The 22,774-nt window shown below is 39.3% G+C and overlaps 1 protein-coding gene across 1 annotated transcript in view; it reads left to right on the top strand.

Annotated features, from left to right (window-relative positions):
- CNMD (chondromodulin) overlaps positions 1-22,774 on the top strand; it is a 49,649-nt gene that overhangs the window by 8,413 nt on the left and 18,462 nt on the right. Inside the window, exons 3-4 of the mRNA XM_072135297.1 lie at positions 6,650-6,790; positions 12,972-13,085. Coding sequence (XP_071991398.1) covers positions 6,650-6,790; positions 12,972-13,085 — 255 coding nt within the window. The remainder of the gene's footprint in view (positions 1-6,649; positions 6,791-12,971; positions 13,086-22,774) is intronic.

Below are 22,774 nucleotides of genomic sequence, written 5' to 3'. Positions count from 1 at the left end.
TGTCAGTCCAAATGCTCCTTAACTTCGAGATGCTGTTTGACAGATTCTTACCCTGTTCAGTGCTGATCTGATGAGCCATTCCAGCTGTATTGTGGAAACAATTACCCATGCATTTACATTGTCCTCTCTTGCATTTGTCTGTCGAGGGTGACAGGCCTTCTTGAATGAGTTTGTGATGTTGTAAAGATACAATATTCTAGAAATCACAGGGTCACCCCTTTGGCCTTCTTTTGGACAACATGAGACTTAGTCACTTTGGAACAGCACAACATTTTTGCAAAGTTAATGCAAACTGGAAAGTTTAAGGACATCTCCCATCAGATAACCTGATGGTAGATACCATCCCATTCTTTTTTCATGTTTTAGAATGACAATACAATGCTGAGAGAGCCAGTGATGTCATCGGCTCTCCCCCTGTTATTCTAGCACTATGTGCAATCATAGCACTAGCTCACTACATTCTGCTATGATCGTGTATCGCGCAAGAATAGCAGAGGTAGAGCAGGTGACGTCACCGGCTCTTTCAGCATTGTATCGGCCGGGGCGTGCATAAATTAATTATAGGTGGAGTCAAAAGCACTTCAGGTCCATTTGCAAAGTAAATAGAGCTATTTTTCTAGAAAACCCAGTCATTCTAGAACATCAAGGTTATCTTAGGTAGATGTCCTTTAAACTGCCAGTTAAATAGGGTTTGTCAAGTAATTAAGGAAATTACCACCAGGTGCCAAATTAACTCCCATAACTTGCCCGTATCTGAAAGTGTTCTCTAATTTTTAATCAGTGTTCTCTTACAATTATCTCATACCTCATTTTTATATTTGCATCAGAATACATACAATTCATGAAATTAGCTTAAAATATTAGCATTTTACTCATGTTAGGATATATTCACATGGGACTAAACACTGACCTTGACATTTAGGAAATTTTGTATTCTCTAATTTTGATCTCCAATGTACAAATGGATCCATGTTTGTATCTGTGTCTTGTCTCAAGATGCAATTTAAATCTTTAAACTGGGGCACAGGTATACATTTGGGTACATTCTTTATATATGTGATGTGCCACCATATTTGCAGCACTCGTTCCCATAGGATAAATGAAGGGAGGTCCTGTAACAATAACAAAAAGATTGTTGTCGGAAAATGGTCTGCACCCCTTGTAATTAGGTGTGCAACAGTCTTGGGATCCAACCCCTTTGACTAAAGTTATCAAATGTCATTCAGAATTTATTGTAAAGATAAACTAAGGGAGATCCTGTAACAATAAAATAAAATGGATATCATGAAAGGAGTGACAATAAGGTTCTAAATGAAAGGTAGAGGCATTGAAACCTGTGAGGAACTGATACACAAAATTATATTAGAAAGTTTCATGAGGCTTTATTATGTAATGAATAATTTCCAACTTTATAACACTTTAAGTCTAAATTCTAGAAAAAAAAATTAAGTTTTAATTCAGTTTTACAGCATGAAAGTTGGTTGACACATGAACAGTACCAGTTAGCAATGTCGCCTTTCAAAAATGATGTAATTAAGTGGAGTGTGACCATGACAACATATGGGAAACATCTCTATGGTTCCCAGAATCATCTGCCCAAAATTCCAAAACAGCCATAGTATTACGATATGGCAATGGTACCATAATTAACTGATAGCACATTGAGTGGTCATGCACATTTGAACAATTACTTTTCAAGGAAAGCAAGCCACGGCCACAATATCTTGCAATAGATTTATCCCCACTTGCTATTGACAACTCATGTATGCATGGCTAAACTAGGCATACATCTATATACAGTGGATACGGAAAGTATTTATAACCCTTAAAAATGTTCACACTTTGTTTCATTGCAGCCAATTGGTAAGATCGAATAAATCTATTTGCTCATTAAAGTGCACTCTGTACCCCATCTTGACAGAAAAAAACTGAAATTTTGATATTTTTGATAATTTATTAAAATGGAATATCATATGGTCATAAGTATTCAGACCTGTTGCTATGACAATCATATTTAACTCACATGCTGTCCATTTCCTTCTGATCCTCCTTGAGATGGTTCTACTCCGTCATCGGAATCCAGCTAATCAAACTGTTGGGATGACCACAGTTTACTGCAGCCCTCCACCAGTCAGGGCTTTACAGTGTGCTGATGGAAGCCTCTCCTCAGCACAAGACATATGAAAGCCTGCATACAGTTTGCAAAAAAAAAAAAAAAAGGACTCCCAGACTACAAGAAATAAGATTCTTTGGTCTGCTGAGACGAAGATTGAACTTTTTGGTGTTACAAGTGGTATTTGTGGAGAAAACCAGGCACTGCTCAACACCTGCCAAACACAATCCCAACAGTAAAACATGATGGTGGCAGCATCATGCTAATGGGGGGTGGGGGGGAGGGTTCAGCTGTAGGGACAGGATGACTGTTTGCAATTGAGGGAAAGATGAATGCGGCCAAGTAGCGATATCCTGGATGAATACAGAGTGCTCTGGACCTCAGACTGGGCTGAAGGCTCACCTTCCAACAAGACAATAACCCTAAGCACACAGCTGAAATAAGAAAGCAGTGGCTTCGGAACAACTCTGTGACATAGTGCTGTTTGGGGGGTGGGGGGCTACTGGGGGCTACTGTGTTTAGTATTTGATGCCTCAGCAGTTGCAACAGGTTGTATTCAGTACTTGAAATTGTTGCAATTGTGAACAGCAGGAAGGTTTAATGAAACAAGTGTTATATAAACATATAAAAATACAGAGAGGCAACAAGTAGCTGAGGCAAGAGGGAAGCAGTTACTGACCAGCGGTGGTCATGGTCATAAACTGCAGTTGCCTGGTTTATAGCTCACTACTTTTTAGGTTCAACTCGCTTAATGAGAAAAATGGAAAGAAACTGTACATGAAATAATCATCACTAAATCTATGAAGCTATTTTGAAAGGCGTAGAAGGACAATAGCAAATGTAATAATAATCCTATCCACAAATATGTAGCCGAATACTTTTCCTAACAATTCTTCTGCTTCTTACGCCTCTGCCTAGACTATTAATTGTCTCGTACTTCTTTTGTAAAATTCTCTTTGTTTCTTAGAAGCAATAAAGAAGTAGAAGTAATAGACAATTAAGACTTGAGGCAGATGACTTAAACAAACTCTTCGGCTGAATACAAGAAATAATTAATGCAAAATGAAACTATAATACACAATTATGTTTTAAATTTTTTGCTTCTCAAATGTTTTCATGAATAAAGTTCTTTGTCTTTAAAGTTTTATTATATTTTCCCGAGTTTAAATTAGTGGAGTGAAGTGCGGATAAAGCCTTCTCATTTAAAACCCCAAAACATAAGTCTTGAAATATGTACAGATATTCTACTCTGCACCAATAGATCCTTTGCACACCTACTAAAGGCGTCTCTCTCTATGTTCACGAACTATAATAAAACCGGTGATGTCTGGTCCTGCAGTCCTTTCTCTCCCATCCTGTATGTTCACTATTGATTGTTAACAGAAATTCAGTTGCTTTGCAAAAAGTAAGGAAGACAGCTAGATCTGACTACACAGCTTTGTTTGTAGTCTGGAATTCTGAAGCCACTTTGGTCTACACAACTATCTGCACATACTTGGACAATCATTTATCTCTGATGCACCTTAGCATTTAAAGGACATCTACCAGCAGGATGAAAGACTGTATGCAAATGAGCCTGCAGGGCTCCAGGTTCCATTTACACCCCTTAGGCTCATTTGCATACAATCCTTCATTCTAGTGGTAGATGCCCTTTAAGCACTATTTTGTGTTTTAGACAAAAAAAATTAAAAATAAATATTTCATTTTGTCCAAGAAGCTTTAAGAAATCTACCCACAGCCTACAATTATTGTACTTTTTTATGTAATTCTCTTTCATAAAATGAACCAGCCAATTTGCCTTCCTCCTTGAGATGTATGTTTCTTCTGTTATGTAAGAATTACGGTACATTGCTTCTCTAAAATACAGTGCTTTGTGCATGATTCAAGCATATTTGCCACATGTTTGCTTAAAGGGAACCTGTCAGTAGATGCTGACCTAGTAAACCTATATCAGTTGTCAAGTAGCTCAACACCTTCCAGATCATGATTCTTTCATGGCCGTTGTGGTGCCATCAACTAAAATATCACCTATAAATTGAGATGTAAATAGGTTGTATTAAGTCACTGAGGCAGAGAGTCCCACACTGAAGTCACACTCTCACTTCCTCAACACCCCCCTTCGCTGTGATCAGAAATGATTATTAATGTCCCTTGATATAGGATTGCCAATTACTGCAGAAGGGGAACTTTGAGGTTGGGAGAGCTGGACTTCAGCGCTCAGTTTTCCTCCACTGTAATGCTATACAACCAATTTATGTCTCACTTAAAAGTTGATGTTCTGGTTAATGTCACCATACTGGGGCATGAGAGAAACATGATCTGGAAGGTGTTGAGCTACGTGACAACATATTCCAGTCTAACATGTAGTGTTAAAGTTATTATAACATGGAAATGGGTAGAGCACTGCAGTAAGCTAATACCCCGACTCAAAGTAACCCTTAAACCTCTGTATTGTATCAGGTACAGTCTGAGCATTATAAATCATTCACATAACTGTGTTTCTTAGAAGCAGCATTGTTTGTAATAGTCAAAGCAATATATTTTTCAGTCAAAACACATGAGCGGGTGAATGTCATCAGAATAAATATTTAGTACTACAAGAATGTAAATGGATGTGCAGATTTTCCGGAGTCAGAGACCTTCCATTAGTTTTCTCTTTATGTATTAGATGCAAACACGTTCTCCCCTCTGTGCACAATTTTAAAATTCAACTCGTCTGAATATTCTTTTTTTCCGCCAAATCATAGCATATAGTCGTCTCTTCTTCCTCTACTCATCATTCCTATCTCACAATGTCTCTTCAAGCACTTTTCACGCATATTTAACATCACTAGAATAGGCTTGTGTGTTTTTTAAAATGTACACTTCATCTGGGCCGTAGATTAGCCATTAGCACTCATGACCATAGAAGGAAGACCAAGAATGATGATGATGATGATGATGATGTTACCTTACCTTACTGACAAATAACCATTGTAGAGACAAGAAGCTTGAGCAACTGCCTGCCTCATAAATCATGTGACTTGGGTACCAGTAACAGCATTGCATGTGCTACGTTGATAAACTAAATATATATATATACTGTATATATATATATCAGAAAAATAGAGGAGATTTATCATTGGTTTTGCTGGGCTTTTTTGGCATCTAAAAGTTTCAAAAAGTTGCATAGAGAGTTTTGCGACTTTTCATTGCTGAAAAGTCGCACAGGACTATTCCTGCCACTTCTCTTTACTGGCGTAAATATAGAACTACTGCTAGTACAACGCCGTGCAAAGCCAAATTCATGACTTTTTAACAAGTTGGAAAAAAGTCTTTTGGTGCATTTTGTGCCTTTTTGAAAAAAAAAACCCAAACACATATAGAGAATAAGAACATTTATTAAAGGGTCAAAGCCACTTTAATGAGCAGCGAAGATCCAAAGACAGACTTAGAACTGTCCCGAGGAGCCGCCTAATTATACATCTCCCCCAATGTTTCCATTACATTGCTATAATATGCTGTTATTTTCAATAGATATATTTATTATGTGCTAGAATTAAAGGGACACTCCAGTCAAAGCTTATTCACTAAATAATGCATAGTACAGGACCTAAAGGGAGGAACATGACTCATTTTCGTTGTATTCTTAGAACCGTGCTAGACCTTGCTAGACTTCCTTTAGACCCTGCACATATTAGGATTAGTACGGTAAATGCCTATTTTTCTCATTAAATACCTCTGTTATTCCACCTACCAGTTTTGCATTGGTTACATGTTTCTAAACGCAACATGGGATTGCAGCCTTAGTGAAACTGTCCGGACTGATTGAGCAGTGTGCAGGGAAGCGTCTGGTCTATGGCCTAGTTTACCAATATCTTTCTATAGGGTTTCTATAGTGAAAGGAATTGTTTTATCATTGTGTAGGGCCGTTTACCAGCACCTTTAATGGGTAAGGCAAGGTGCATGTACCTGCGTTTTGGCTTTGTGCACCTGCCTTTTTTTTTTTCTACTTTTCTGCCGGTCAGATGTGTCTTAGGAGTTTTGCCAGTTAAGGTGGCAACAAAAAGTTGCAAACAGATTTCCTACACGTAGCAAGAGCAGGTATGGATTTGCAACTTTTTGCAAAAAATTTGCTAGCTTAACATCTGGAATTAGCTGATAACTCAGAGAACGGAAGAACGGTCTTGGAAGAAAACTAAAGAATGACGAACTTTGCAGAGAGGTAGTCTTAGGTGCAAAATACAAGTCACAAAAATACACATACACCACAAAAAGTTACAGAAAAAGAAAAAAAAGTTAATTAAAACCAAAGATACATATGCTCCTGCAACTTGCATTTTTTAAAATCTATGGCTCCTTGTATATTTTACATGTGATCAGAAAACATACATTTAAAGGCATTTTGTAATATAAACTAGTACTAGAACTATTTGACATGATTTGTGATTTAGAAGATAAAGGACATACAAACCATGTCCACAACATTAATATATTACTGTTTCTTTCTTTTTTTTGTGTGTATATCTTTAGAATTTTCTATCCTTGTTTCTGCAGGTTTATAATGTCCATTACACTATGAGCATCAATGGCAAGATACAAGAAGGATCTATGGAAATCGATGCTGGGAACAATCTAGAGACATTCAAGACTGGCGCTGGTAATGAAGAAGCTGTCGAGGTGCATGATTTCCAGATTGTAAGTACTGCTGTTTTTCTTATCGCTTATAGTGCTGCTAGTATAACTGCATAAAGAGAGCTTTTCAATAAATCTTAGTGACAGCCGGATTTATACCTCTAGATTCCATCATTCAATCCGGGGCTTAAATATTAGGATAAAATATAATCCAAAAAATAAGAAACCAGAATTTAACCCCAAATTGTCAACAATGGTGAAGATAATATGTAAAAGGCCAGAAGATAAAGGCCCACATTGATTAAAGCCCCTGCACTAGAATTTGCACATGTATTTATAAAGTGTCTGTGACGCATTTGTGTTACGGCTGCAGTATACCTGACGCAACACAAATTTCTGCACTGAAAGTGACTGACAGAATTGTGTTGCATGTTCTATGTTATAGGTTCTATGTTATAGGTTTTAACAGGACAATTAACACAGTGCAGACTTTTAAAAGCAACAGACCCCTGGTAATTTCTGCCAGAAAGCAACTGCAAAAATGACACATTTTTGGGCAGTTGCCAAGCTTGATCACAGAAGGGCTAATGTAGCCCCTCAGGCTCATTATTATAATTTTAAAATTTGATTTTAGAAGGCCATGGATAACAAATATAAGAATAATATCATAATCCCAGTGAATGGATCTATGAGGAAGTCTGCCTGGTTTATCTTGCTTGATTTTTATGGTAGATTTCCTTTAACTTAGTTTATGCCAGAAAAATGTGCCAAAATTGTGGCAGATCGGCACAATATCTGACCCACACTCCTTTTCCTGTGAAGCCATGCCCCCTTTTATATGGCCTCTCCCTTTTGTTATACTTGTGAAAGTGTCTAAAAAATTGATAAATGTGATGCAAGACATTCAAGATGTTTGGCTCAAATTCAGACAAAAATCTGCCCCAAATACGGTGCTTAATATGCCCTATTATATGTTTTAGAATACAATGTACAACTGGACAGGCCTGCAGAGTTATGTCCAGTAATGGCCACAATGACCATAGGCACCATTCACATGACAGCTAGTGTGTGCATGGCATGGTATGGTATGGTGAGCATGGTATGGTTACCGAGTCGTAGCCAGAAAAAAGGTAATTTGTGATCTATCTTTCTCCATAACAACAGCCCAGCAGCATGCTTCCCTATGGAGAGGGGAGGGGTGAGGGGCGCTAACCTCTCCACTCATCCAGCTGAACATATGCTACGTCCAGGTATAGCATATTCCATGTGCAGCCCTAGTCTGATGCAGGTGAAACTAAAACGGTTGTGTATTAGTAATGGACTGTGCCTGTAAGGAGAGCGAAATAGTGAAAAAGAGGATAACGGCACAAAGAGTAGTAATGGCAAAAATATGATACAGCTGGTGAAACTTAACAGTCATTCCAATTTTAGCAAGTGTTATTGTTTCAATAATAATATTTTATCTCATATAGAAGGGAGTTACAAATAATGTAGTTTTGTCATAGTTAAGATGTTTGGGGGTACACTTTACTCTCAGTAGCATTAACCAGCGATCTGTAGGGTTTTAAAATAAAAAAGTGACAAATATGCAATAAATTAACTCAAAGGTTAGTGCATTTATTAGCTATGTGCTCCTTTAGGACTCACATTAATGCAGCCTAAGTCCCCGCTATGTGCACAAGTGACCAAATGGGTTCACTGCACCTGTCACCTCCTTGTCAGAAGAAGGACGCAGTATAAATGGTTTCGGCACCCATCCGGCACTGCGTTCGGAGGCTTTGAATGTGTTAATGGTCTGCTACACTCTGAAAGAACTTGGGTATGGTACAAGCTCAAAAACTGATAATTCACTTGTATCAGCCATAAGGGAGGGCCTAGAGCTTCTGTGTGATTTATGAGCCCCGGGATTAAACTTCCACTTCAATTACACATCACAAACAAGATGCACTTGGAGCTATATTTGTGAGATGTCAGCTAAAATGGAATTATATTTTTCTGATGACAACCAGAAGCTCTCAGCATCCCATTTTTGCTTCTGTTGCTGTTTATCAAGTGTGAATATAAAATCCAGTTTATACTTGTGTTGTTTAGGCTACAGGATATGCCCTTATGGGTATAGCGAATGCGAGAGGAGCCGCAGCATAAATATGGGATTACCTAGCAGCACATCATTGTAGACTACATCTTCTTAAATAGGTTAGGACTGACTATTCCTGTTTGTGTTCTGTCACGTCAATATATGAGAGGAGAACAATCTAAAGATGTGACATTTGTAATTCTAAAATCTTTTGGAGTTATTTTCATTTTGTGTCAGGCAGGACATAGGCAGAAATAACATTTATAAGGAGAATAACAATACTCCATAAATACATGAATTCCTTACTGTCAGATTTAGAATCATATTCAGAAAGGGAACTCTTTGCAGTAAGCAATATTGGATTTATGTTGAAGAAAATGTGCTAGGTAACTTCTTATACATTTATTGATTTCATGTACATATGTAGATAAGAAATTGTATGTTTGTCATTCTTCTAAATCAACTTTTTATTTAAAAATAAAAAAAGTTTTGTGTGCACTTTATGGCAGCTGTAATTGTCATTAACAGTAACAGAGCACAGCCAAGGAGTGACAAGTGAGATGCGTACACATCCTTATTTGTGTGTACCACAGAGCTGTCATTTATACTGCTCTACCCTCTAATGATATAGAGATCATACATTGTCAGGGAAGTGACAACTGAGGATCAGAAAACAAGAAATATCAGCCTTGGGATTCTTTGGGCCAAGAAGATAGAAATTTCCTGCCCACCCTTTAGCATTCTCTAGGAAATACCTCCTAGCCTGCAAATTAGAAGATCTTGTGATGGATCTTTGAGGTCCAGTGTTAAGGTAGATCTTGGGGCCCACCAGAGGACCTATTGTTACTTTGGCCATTTAGACCCTTATCTTAAACATAAGTCAGGGTAGGATTTGGTATCTCTGGGGCATTATAGTTACATCTGGTGGCTTCCCTCTAATCCGGAGATAACTTCCTCCTGGGCTTCATGTGCATTCATCACAGTGCAATAGGCACAGGCAATGGCTTACCATTGGAAGTGACTTTATCACTCTAGAATTATCAAGAAAGTATAGAATTCCAGCAAGTTCCTGCCATGATTTACACTATGTACAGTATTAGTACAGAGGCATGAAGCTTTTTAGTTGTCTTAGAGCAATATTAAGAGTTTCATCATTCATTACTATAGGAATGATATTGTATTATGTATATTGCAGCAGTAGGAGGTGCTAGGAAGTTAGGGGGGCTATATCCCAGAAAACTACATCTTAGGCTAAAAAGTAAACTTTTTTAAATTGGTGTTGTGGGACCCCCCAATCTTTTTGACAATAAACAAATACATGTGTTTAAAGTGCCTTTACCTATGTTGACTTATTAGGGCCATAGAGAATTTTAATATTTAACTTTTAAAGGAATACTATATGCAAAGCTAATTCATTGAATAATGCATGGCGCAGGGCCAGAAGGGAGGAGCAAAACCCCAGGTTCTAGCAAGGTTCTAGCAATACAATTAAAATGAGTCCTGCTCCTCCCTTCAGACAGAGGAAGCTCTTGCTTTTTTGCATTACATTTATTTAGGAAAAATCCATCATGTCCAAGCTTGTGATTTTTAGTTACTTTGTGCTACAATTTTGTATTTTTTCAGCTTTTACACTCATGGCACTTTTGTTAAACATGGACATGCCATAGGTGCGAAAGCCTACTGAAAACATTGTGTGAAGTAGCACTTACTAAGGCTATCTGCAAACAAGCGTGTGCTATTCTTGGGGTAAAAACCTCTATGGGGCAGATTTACTTACCCGGTCCATTCGCGATCCAGTGGCACGTTCTCTGCGCTGGATTCCTGTCCGGCCGGGATTTATTAAGGCAGTTCCTCCAACGTCCACCAGGTGGCGCTGCTGCGCTGAATTTCCCTGGAATGTACTGGAGTACACCTAGCCGGACTGAGTGAAGGTAAGTGCAAGCTCCGCGACACATTTTTTGTTTTAAATGCGTCAGTTTTTCCGAATCCGTCGGGTTTTCGTTTGGCCACGCCCCCCCATTTCCGTCGCGTGCATGCCAGCGCCGATGCGCCAAAATCCGATCGAGTGCGCCAAAATCCCGGGGCAATTCAGGGGAAATCTGCGCAAATCGGAAATATTTGGGTAACACCTCGGGAAAACGCGAATCGGGCCCTTAGTAAATGACCCCCTATATCTGTATATCCTCCCCTTAAAATAAAGTAAATGAAAGAATTTAGGCGTGCATAATTACTAGATTTAGAAGCGCCGGGCCGCCTTCGTTATGTGCGGTGCTAATAAGCATATTATTAAAAGTTCTTTTTCTCCAGGATGCTAAAGCTTGATGAAAACATATTTCTTTACATAGTACTAAAGCCTGACCTGTAAGTATAAATAGTTTAGATCATGACTACTTAAGTGGTCATTTTCCTTTAAATACTAAGATCGGGAGGTTCACTTATGACAGGCTTCAGTTGCAATGATTTATACTGATTAAGCTTTATTTGCAAGGCTCATACATCTCCTTGTGCCAAAAGTAAATCATTCATTAGGACCTAAGGCATCACATATAGGGAAATCCTTCATAATTATGGTTCTGGGACACAAGCTAAGGTGGGAGAGGAAGGGAATAAAATATATTACAGCAAACATGAGAATCTACAGTTATATAATAATAATAATACAGTGAAATAATAGAATGGCCAAAGAGAACAGTATAGCAGTGCAATACCTTCTGTTTAATTTATATCTACGGATCAGAATTTAGCCTATGTGTTTAATCCCCAATTTCTTTTGTGACATGACTTTTGTATGTTTAGATGTTTAGAAATATGTCAATATGTTTTCCTATTTATATGAACAACCGTTGTTTCAGTTTTTTGTTATTTTTATAGAACATTTTCAATTAATGTCTGTTTCGTGATATTCTGTATATTATGGCCATATTATTTGGTTATGGATAATAAAGTGAAAGCGTCATTTGAAATAATTATTCATATTTTGTGTGGGAGGATGTGGTTAACATTTTTCTAATACACTTAATTAACAAATTCTGCTTAGTTTGTAAAAAAAATCAAACTACTAACTCCCATAGAGATGCATATTTCAGCCTGTACAGTATGTGTCTGTGGAGACTGCATGAGCTCACATCTAATCTGTGTGTGTTTAAACAGCTCTGGCAGTGAGGATTAGCGCCTTTACTTTCAGCTTGGTGTTTGAATATAGTGCCCATAGAATACTACAGCCAAGGAGAGAGACGGAAGGGTTAACACTAACCTCACAGCTGTGTAACAAACAGGAGAGGAGAGGGGAGAGAAACCCATGTTCAATACTGTAGACAGATTTGCCATAGCAAAGTAGTAGTTACTCTGTAACTAAGGGGCACCCAGTAGTCTATTTCTTTACAAACAAAGCAGAATTTCTTAGTGAAGTATATTAGAAAAATGTTCACAACACTCCACACACACAATAAAAAAAAAATATCTAAAATGATGGTTACACTTTAATTATTAGAACTGCCATACCTCAATTATTACCATCTCTTTTATAAACTTTGCAGGAATAAATAGTACAAATGAATTTAAAGAAGTACAGCTGAATATATCTCATCAGAGAAAGACATCTCTTTCTATAAATATCTGGCCTTTTTCCTTCACTACATACCTTACTCCCAAGCTGACAAAACTGTACAATCTAAAATATTATTCTGGATCCAACTTGCTAGAGCAACTCACAGGATTATCAGTTTAGATAGAAATATATGGTGATAGAGAGGTGAGAAGGGAGGACAGGACAAGGCACAGATTTCTTCATGTATACACATATGTATAATAGATATACATGCTGCATGATCTGATTCATGGAGCACCTTACGGTATACATGAGCCCAATAAAGTTGGTCATATATTTGCGAATTGTAATGCATCATCCCGGTCTTAGATGGATGAAAGGTATTATAACACTTCAGATTCAGGGTTCGCATCAGCATGTTTACTGGGTTTTAAAAATGGATGCCACAGCCTTGCCTTCTATGAATACGTTACATTATGCATACTGCCTTTCACTCTCATTCTGAAATGAGATCCATTGAACATTTCCTTGCGGCGCAGGAAGATAACACATCCATGCTTAGGAAGTATCAGCTTGTGCGGGTGTATGGCCACTGTATATAATTTGTGTCTATCTTTTAGGGCATTACCGGAATTCGTTTTGCTGGAGGGGAGAAGTGTTACATTAAAGCTCAAGCTAAAGCTCATATTCCAGATGTTGACAGCGTGACAAAGGAAAGCCTTTCGTTTGAGCTGGTAAGAACCAAACAAAGGAAAATGAAAATGTCAGAGTTTAGACCCATTGTGCCCGAGATGTTTAAATATTTATGTACGTGCCATGTGATTTCAGGCATTTTAGGAGGCATTAGAAGTCAATTGATCTTTCTCATATAAGTCAAGAGTTTGCACATAAGTGCAAGGGTCAGAAGTGTAGGGTCAGAAGCAGCACTCATCTGTCTGTCTCCTCGTCTGTACAGTACGTACCCGCTGAAAGGCACTGCAGCTTTTATGCAATCTTTTATATTGGCTATGGTGAAACCAAAGAGTTAAAGAGATTTACAGATGAAGTCATTGCTTTGTGTTATAAACAATTGATAACACTGTGATCAAAAGGCGTCCTACCAATGTGATTGCCCACTGCGGTACCATCCTCAAATGAAAGATTGTTGTGACAGCAAAGATATTATGAATATTTTTTTTCAGTCCATAGAAGATGATGTGATAAAAAATTGCATTATATATCCATCCTAAAAAAAAGGAAACATACACACAGTAAAGACAACATATTAAAAAAGTCATGGCTGTAAAACAAAAGCAATATGCTGCCTCCTAAAGGATATTATCAGCTCTGCCCTTAATGTCTTAAAGGGGTTTCCAGCTTATCCATAGATCAACATTATCATATTTGTTGGCGGTCTCACAATTGGGACCCCCATAAATCAGATGATTTCTAAATTCTTCATATGACTCAACTCAGAGAACAGAGCTTAATGAACATCTCTGTTCTCTGTTCAGTGGAAGTGCTGTGTTACTGCAGCTTAGCTGTCATTCACTAGGATGTTATTTAAAATGAAGTCTGCACAGAAAGAAACTATTATCTGTAATCCTGATCAGTTCAGGGACTGCAATATAATAAAATTCAGTTTCAGAGTGAAAATCCTATGTGTTATACATACTAGGCCATTGTACAGGCAGTCCCCGGGTTACATACAAGATAGGGTCTGGAGGTTTGTTCTTAAGTTGAATTTGTATGTAAGTCGAAACTGTATATTTTATAATGGAAGTTCTAGACAATTTTTTTTCTTTTGCCCCAGTGACAATTGGAGTTTCAAAATTTTTGGTGTAATTGGACCAAGAATTATCAATAAAGCTTCATTACAGACACCTTACAGCTGGTCATTGCAGTCTGGGACTGTAGTAAAGCATCCAGAGAGCTTCACCAGAGGTCACAGTGGGCAGAGGGGTCTGTCTGTAACTATGGGTTGTCTGTAAGTCGGGTGTCCTTAAGTAGGGGACCGCCTGTAATATGTTCCTGTACACTTCCTCTGTTATAGTTTCCATGTATGGCACCATCTGTATACCTACAAGTATTCTTAAAGGGGACATCTCATTCAGGAAGCATAAGGAAATAAGAAAATTCAAGCAGGGACCACTAATGTATGTCTCTAAAGACAATGGGGCATATTTACTAAGGACCTTACGGCAGGTTTCATGCGACCCTTTTGCACTATTCTTCATGTGACACAAATTTCTGCACTGAAGTGGGCTTTCGGGTGCTCAGTCGGACTGTGCGCCAGATTTAACATGCAATGTCCAACAGAAGTATGTAGCACAACCCATGCACTCTGTCAGGGCAGTACAGGGAGCGCCAGATTCATGCAGAACGTGCGCCAGAAATCCTGTATCTGGTGCACCCTGCACACTACACAAGCAGACTGCACATAGTACACACTGCACTGTTCTTAGTAAATGTGCCCCAATATGCAAACAAAGGTGAATAAAGCTGCTTTAATTGTGCACACCAGGCAATTGAGTGGGTAAAAGTTGTGTATGTAATAACCCAAGTGGGAATGTATCGGAAAATCATCTCGATTACAAAAATAGTTCATCCGCCCGCAAATTCAAGAAATATAGGAAGCAAAAAGGAGAATAAGGCAATTGAATAAAAAGATTTATAAAAGCTAAAAAAGACACAGATGGGATTCATGTATGGCAGCGTACCAAATCCCCTCCTTCCCTGTGACAAATGCACAACAGGTCCCTCCTAGCTTCTGGGTACACAAAATACATGGATGACTCTTTCTGTGAGGAAGGAAAATACAGTAGTCAATTCCAACAGTGGATTATTCATATGGCAGCCAAAATATAAGACAATGGAAAGAGATCATACCACAGAGAGCTATTATATACATCACACATAGGAAATGAAATACATCATGTAAGTGACTGGATAGGGAGAGGACTGAGTCTCCATCAGTATCGCCATGGCTTCCGCTAACCTGTTATAAAAAAACATATTATATCTATAAAACAAAACCGTAATTTTTTTACGTTATGTGCATCCACATGCATATACATATGGCAAAATTAGAGTATAAGGACACATTTACAACATGCTGCTATATAGGTGTAGGCAAGATGTCCACAATTAAAGGAAACCAACCACCTAGAAAACATTAAAAAACCTATTTAAATCCAACCCCGTCACCCTCTTCACCATTATTCCAGGGCGCTATCCGTCTCTAGTCTTGACATGCCAGGATCACCTACAAAACAAAGTTATAATTAGCAGCACAGAGTGCAGGGACAAGATGTCCGGTGCCCCAGGCTGCTAATTATGCCCGCCCTTGCTACCTCCCTCTCGCATGACGTCACCTTGTGTCCGCTCGTGCTGCCAATTATTAGTTAGTTTTTCAGCGTGTCAAGCTTACCGACAGACAGCGCAGGGATCAAGGTAAAGAGGAGTGGAGGTGAGTATTAATATTTTTTTTATGTTTTTTAGGTGGTTGGTTTAAGAGCATACAGTGTACACATAGATATAAACATACTGTCCACCAACTAGTGTAAATGATTACTTGTGCTAATTGACCTACAAAAATATCCACTATGATAAAGGAGCATGTGAGTACTGCAGGAGTAAACACCACCTAAACGCACTTGCGTTTGGTAGCACAGGCTATGTGATAGTGGATGGATACCCCTGAGGAGGCCATGTCCAATGGGGACTCAGTTCTCCACCTGTCTAGTCACTGATGTGATGTCTTTGGTTATGTATGGTTTTTATTTATTTCCTTATATTTTGTCTGCCATATAAATAACCCTCTGTTTTAATTGACTATTGTATTTCCTACCTCATAGGAAGAGTCATACATGCATTTTGTATACCCAGTAGATATGAGTGACCTGCTGTGCATTTGTCACAGTGACAGGAGGGAGCCATACAGGCACCGCCGTCTTTGTCTTCCTGAAGCTCATAAGCTTTTTAAATAATTTTATTCAATTGCGCTATACCCCTTCTATTGTGTGTAGATAATCTTTTTTTGTAAAAATGATGATTTGTTGATACATACCCAGTAGAGGTTTTTTGTTATTACATACATAACTTTACCTATTCATTTGGCTGGTGTGTACATGTTAAAGGGAACTTGCCACCTCCTGAAGCCATGTAAAACCACAAAAAGTACCTTATCTGCAGGATCGGCTCCAGGTATCAGTAGGCCCGTGGGCGACAGAGCCTAAGTAGGCCACTTTGCAGTGAACTCTTTAAAAATAAAAAAAATAAATAAACTAAAACAGTCTTCTGTTCCCTAAAATATTCCCTAAAATCATCCCAAACAGCCCCCTCGTGGTTATTTTATATACAGCTCCCTTTACCCCATGGATTCCTTATGTGCAACCTTATGTGGGCCCCCACAGAAGCCCGGGTATGCCCAATGTTCTGAATTTTATAACGGGTCTGGGCTGCCGCATGGCTATTAAAATAACTCATATTATTTTCTCTCTAGCAGTCAAGGAGGTGGGGGCTCAACAAAGCAGTCAAGCTGACTCTCTTGCTGATGGCCACTTGGATTGAGCACTGCGCGACTCTATTGTATCTTTGCCACGCAATGCCCTGCCTCCTTTCTCCTATGTGATTCTCTGGCTTAGCACTGTGGGGCACGTCCCAGCTATCCATCCATGCTCCCACACTCCAGAGGGGCTGTACAGCGACGCATGCGATGTGCGTCTGTGACCATGGCTGGGTATGCTCAGAGCTGGAGCAGAGAGCACAGGCACACTGCGCATGCACAAGAACACTGGCAAGCGGGGAGTTACATAGTAGAAAAGAGGCAAAGAGATGGAAGGAGAAAAGAGGTGTGTCTTATAGATGGAAAGGGAGTGGGGTGCTCAGTCCAAGGCACTTTCAGGAGGTGCGCCAGCTTGACTTTATCCTTGATCTCCCCACCTCCTTAACTGCTTAAGAGCAAGAAATATAATTTTCTCTAACAGGCATGCTGAAGTACTTGCCCCTTATAAAATCACCTTCAGAATACAATAAAACATCACAATACTTGTTCTCCTTTGTTTGCTCATTAAGAAAGCACATGAACATCAAGGTATATAACATTTCCCTGCAGTGGCTAATGGTGGCTTCTCCAGCTGACTGCCAGACATTGGAAACGATAAACTACATCTTTAATTGAAAAAGGGACTGTCTTTCTCAAACAGTGAAAACCCACTTGAAGAAATGATGCCATCTTTATTATTTTAATTTGAAATGTTATTACAAAGATAGCATTTCGTGGTGACCAGTCAATAGGACTTTTAATTTAGTTCCTACGCTTGACCATCTCTTCACTGGAATCAGTTAGAACAGAAACCTTTAGTTGTGAGTACTTCTCTGAACCAAAAACAAGTACCAATACTCAGAATGGGGTCAAGGTCTCGGGAACTATTAATACCACGATGTGAACTTCTAAAGGGTTCTTTGATGAGGACATCCATTTTTAAATATGACTTATTAGCCGGGAATGAACAGCTACATGATGATGACTAAACGAATGGGGATACATGATGTCAAATTGCTAATTGCAAAAAAAAAAGCTGGTTTACAATTATTGCAAGTCAAAGTTTTCCAAGTTCCTTAAGCCATCTCTGGAGATATAGTTCAAGCCAGGCTACATCAAAGCCGATTACATTCATTAAAGAGTATTCTGCACTAATAATATATAGGGGATTCATCTTGCTGCTTTTTCAGATGATTCCTCTTGATCTAGACCCCTTGTGTAGAGAGAAGGAGCTTACTTCTTTCTACATCAGATGACTGCTTCTTAGAGCGTGAACCAGGTGAATTCACAAATAGCAATAATTAATGGAGCCAGGAGCCTGTCTGGTACACTGTACTACAGAATCAGTCTATTATATCTAGGCAGACCACTGGCTTCCTGATCCTTCAAGGATATTCATATGCACTTGATGTGCTTGTGTAATACATCATATAAATTGCTGCCTTTAGGTCATATCACTTCTTTGCAGGATAAATTATCTCAGAAATGTTTCTGCAGAGACAGTTTCAAGCAGTAAAATGAGATGGCATTAGGCATGTTAGTACCCACATAATTGTGTTTATTACCCTTATTTTCTAATTCTCTTACCAGATATGTATGGATTGCACATCATTCATACCCAAGACACGTGTCATGGTTATTTTGTCCTCTGTACAGATCAAAACCAATTACTAGGTGATATTCTCAATCATAATTATGGCTCAGAATCTTTGCAAGCATTTTTGTACTAGATTGCTTTTCATAGCAGATGCATACAGGAGCTGAGATATATTTAGGATAATTGACACCACTATGAACATGAAGAAGATGCGCTATATTATCTTATGGAAAAAAATATGGAATTATTTTGCAGTAGACACTGAAAGAAAGCATTGTATAGGCTTAAAATCTAATTCATCTGAAAGTAGTCAACTGAATTATGTCTGCACTTTGCCTAATATCACCTATTCCTTTTATGATACATTTATAGGAGTATAAGAAGCCAAGACATGGGGAGTTGTTAGAGTCCTAAACAGAATATGTACTATAAAATATTCCAGTACTTCTGGGAGACAAAAAGATATCTTGTGTCCCAGGAGCTCAGCCATCTCCCCCTTTATTCCTCTCATTGCCTCTGTTTGGCTGTAAGACAACTAGATGGAGCCTACCCCTCCATCATTATGTGGTCAGGACAGTGGGGTACAGAAGCCACAGCGCAGGTGTGAACAAAGCAGACATGCTTTATGTTTCTTTCATGATCCATGACAGATACATTGTAATATGTCATGAACAGTCAGAATTCATTCTTTTTTTTTACGCTCTTTGACTTATAGTAAGTCAGGTTCCATTATTTACTGCATACAGTTGCTCAGCGTGGTATGCTATTATAACATTAAAGAAGCAACAGAACCCAGAAAAGAACTATTGTATGTGTTGGTATAGTTCAAGTTTATGTTTTGGTTTTTATTTAAACAAAAAGAAAAGACAATGGACACTTTTCACTAGAGGACTAGAGCCTGAGGTGAAAGAGGCCGAAGTATATGAGGGAAGGTTAATGGGGTATTCAAAAGTCAAGAAGAAAAGAATACACAATTATTTTGCTTTTCAATTAGCAATGTTATTATTCAGAACATGATCAAGATATATGACCAAATATATAGAGATAAAAGTATAAAGTGGGGCTCTTTTATTCACCACCTAGTACAGTATTCACTAACATCTAGTGGTCCCCAAACTTCATAGTATCACATTGTGCATCAAGCCTAGAAGGATGGGGACATCACTTTATGGTGTTATATATGTGATGTACCATCACTGGCAAGCATTGTCCTGTAGAGAGTGAAAGAGCATCAGTCTGCATCACTTTCATTCAGTTTGTTTCTCTAAGTGACAGACTTGAGAAATTGATGAAAACTGATGCTCGTGGTCTAGGATGGGGCAGCCCTTTTATAATCTTTATCCCTTTTACATTTCTACATTCTTGGGAGTAGTTTGTGTCAGCCAATACTGCAGTGTCTAATGCCTTAAAAGCACAGTACGGAATATCTACCAATAAATACATAAGTGCATAAAACTGTAAAAACAAATACAATGGGGCAGATTTATCAAGCTGTCTGAAAGTCAGAATATTTCTAATTGCCCATGGCAACCAATCACAGCTCCACTTTAAAATATTCATGAGCACTGGTAAATTGAAAACTGAGCTGTGATTTGTTGCCATGGGCAACTAGAAATATTCTGACTTTCAGACATCTTGATAAATCCGCCCCAATGTCTCATGCATCAGTATAAAAGATAACCATTTTAATTCTGGTGACATCAAAATAAAGTGCGAACCTTATATGCAGTTGCCCATACAGGTAAAATGTTCTTGATTTTTCTGCCATATGATCATAAGGCCATAAAGTGTAGACCACATAAGCTTCCAATCTATTGGTTAATGACTGCCAAAAAATGTTCACAGCAGTCTGAACCTATATTATTGGATTTCAGGATGAGAATAAAACCATCTCACTCTGCAAGTGCTAAAACATTTATTGCCATTAGTGTATACAGTTACTTTTCTCATCAACCATAGCCTTACCGGGGGATATTTATCATACCGTATGATAGCCCCGTCACCGAATTTCTTAATGTATCGGGCAGGGTGCTGCACAGCGTTTATTCTACGCCAGACCCTGCCTGGCCTAGAAATAAACGCACTCTGCGCCTTATTACATGTGAAAAGTTGCAGCAAGTGCGTAGGTGGGGGGACAGTGACGCCCTGCGCCAGCGGCCCACTCCCAGCCGGCCACGCCATCTGCTTGGCGGGCCGGGCCCCCCTCACGCCCCACTGGTGTGAAGGTGGCGGAGAGGGCTAAATAAATCGCAAGTGCTAGGAATAAGCTAGAGGCCTTGACAAAGCTCAGGCCCCTAACGTGATGCAGAGGCCCTGTTGATTTTCCCCCGCTGTGTCCATTTATGTATAAATTTGGGTTCTATTCAGATGTTGTCTTATATCTGATAGGGAGACTTGAATAGTCTCGAAAGCAACTAACATCATCCTTTTAGTTAGCCAAAAAAGGTATCTGCTCTGAGGACTATCAACTTTCATCTATTTAACCACTGGCTAACATGGTACAACTGATCTTTAAGCTTTACAGGATGAGAGTACAGGCGGTCCCCTACTTAAGGACACTCGACTTACATACGACCCATAGTTACAAACGGACCTCTGCATATTGGGAATTTATTGTACTTTAGTCCTAGGCTACAGTGATCAGCTGTAACAGTTATCACATGCGTCTGTAATGAAGCTTTAGTGTTAATATTGATTCTTATGACAACCCAACATTTTTAAAATCCAATTGTCACAGAGACCAAAAAAGTTCTGGCTGGGATTACAATGATAAAATATACAGTTCCGACTTACATACAAATTCAACTTAAGAACAAACCTACAGACCCTATCTTGTATGTAACCCGGGGACTGCCTGTAATGCAAGTACCGTATATTCTGGCGTATAAGACGACCTGGTTTATAAGCTGACCCCCCTACTTTCCTGTTAAAATATAGAGTTTAAGATATATTTGCCGTATAAGACTACCCCTTTTCCATACATACAGCACATACTGTAAGCAAATACACACATAGAGCATACATTCATTAACTTTACATACATATATAGGGACTTACATATCTTGCAGTGGGGTGGGTCGGTTAGGAGGCATACTGCGAGCCTAGGAAGTGTGCTGGCCGGGCAGCAACTTGGTGAGTGGCCTTGAGAGCAGTGTGGAGAGCCGGAGGCCGAGGGACCAGGAAGCCTACCGGGCAGCCGCGGGACCAGGAAGCCTACCAGGCGGCCGCGGGACCGGAGAGCGCGCCGGGAGGCCGCAGGACCGGAGAGCGTGCCGGGAGGCCGCAGGAGCAGCGTTGAGGGGTCCAAGGTAACGGCCAGGCGGCCACGTTGTATTACAACAGCTTCTCACCTTTCCCGCGATCCACCGAAGCTCCGCTGCTACACTCCAGCCGGCGTTGACAGTTTATTGAGCGCTGGCGGCTCACAGAATATGATGTCAGCCGCGTGCCGACGTCATATTCTCTGCGACGCCGGTGGCCGGAGTGTAGCAGCGGAGCTTCGGTGGATGGCGGGAAAGGTGAGAAGAAACATTACCGGTGTATAAGACGAGCCCAGACCAGACAGAAGATTTTTCAGTCTTCAAAAGTCGTCTTATACGCCGGAATATACGGTAAATAATAACCAGTGCCCTGCTATAAGTCCAGATAGCTACCTTTGCTGCCATTTACAAGAGAATATTTGTAACTAAAAGCCACAGATTCTGTTTCAAGTAAGAATAATTGATGTATATAGGAAAGCAGTCATGATCTAGCCCCCTGCCAAAACATGTTTCCTGTAAAATGAGTTCCCAAAAATGTTTAATCCTAATATATGATCATGTCACTTATGTGTGCTGTGTCCGCTCACCCCTCCAAGGCGTTTTATCTGTGTAATAAATGTTTTACAGTCAATTTATATTTCCGAAAAATCAACATCAGCTAATTTCAAATGGTGTCATAAACCAAAAGGGATATGAATTATGCACTTCTCCACGAGATGTACTGGAATACCAGCCTATTCATCTGATGGCTCAACACAGATCATTGCATACAATAAAGAAGTCCCCCCGGAACATTAACTTGTGCAGAGGAAAGTCATATCAACGTAAACGTGTACATCCCTCACACAGAATGGAATATGGCATTGTGCACTGTGGCGCTGAGTTGCCCAATGTCATGTTTATGGCAATGTCACATTTCTAATGAATAGTAGCACCCTTTATTCACCGGGGTGTAATACCTTGTCCTACCCAATGATAGCACACAAATTGCTTTTGTATTTTAATGCTGCATTCCTGCAGTCATCTGAATAATGAAATCTA

This window comes from Engystomops pustulosus, chromosome 2, assembly GCF_040894005.1.
Source record: "Engystomops pustulosus chromosome 2, aEngPut4.maternal, whole genome shotgun sequence".
Classification (NCBI taxonomy): domain Eukaryota; kingdom Metazoa; phylum Chordata; class Amphibia; order Anura; family Leptodactylidae; genus Engystomops; species Engystomops pustulosus.
This window is presented reverse-complemented; position numbering and strand designations above follow the sequence as displayed.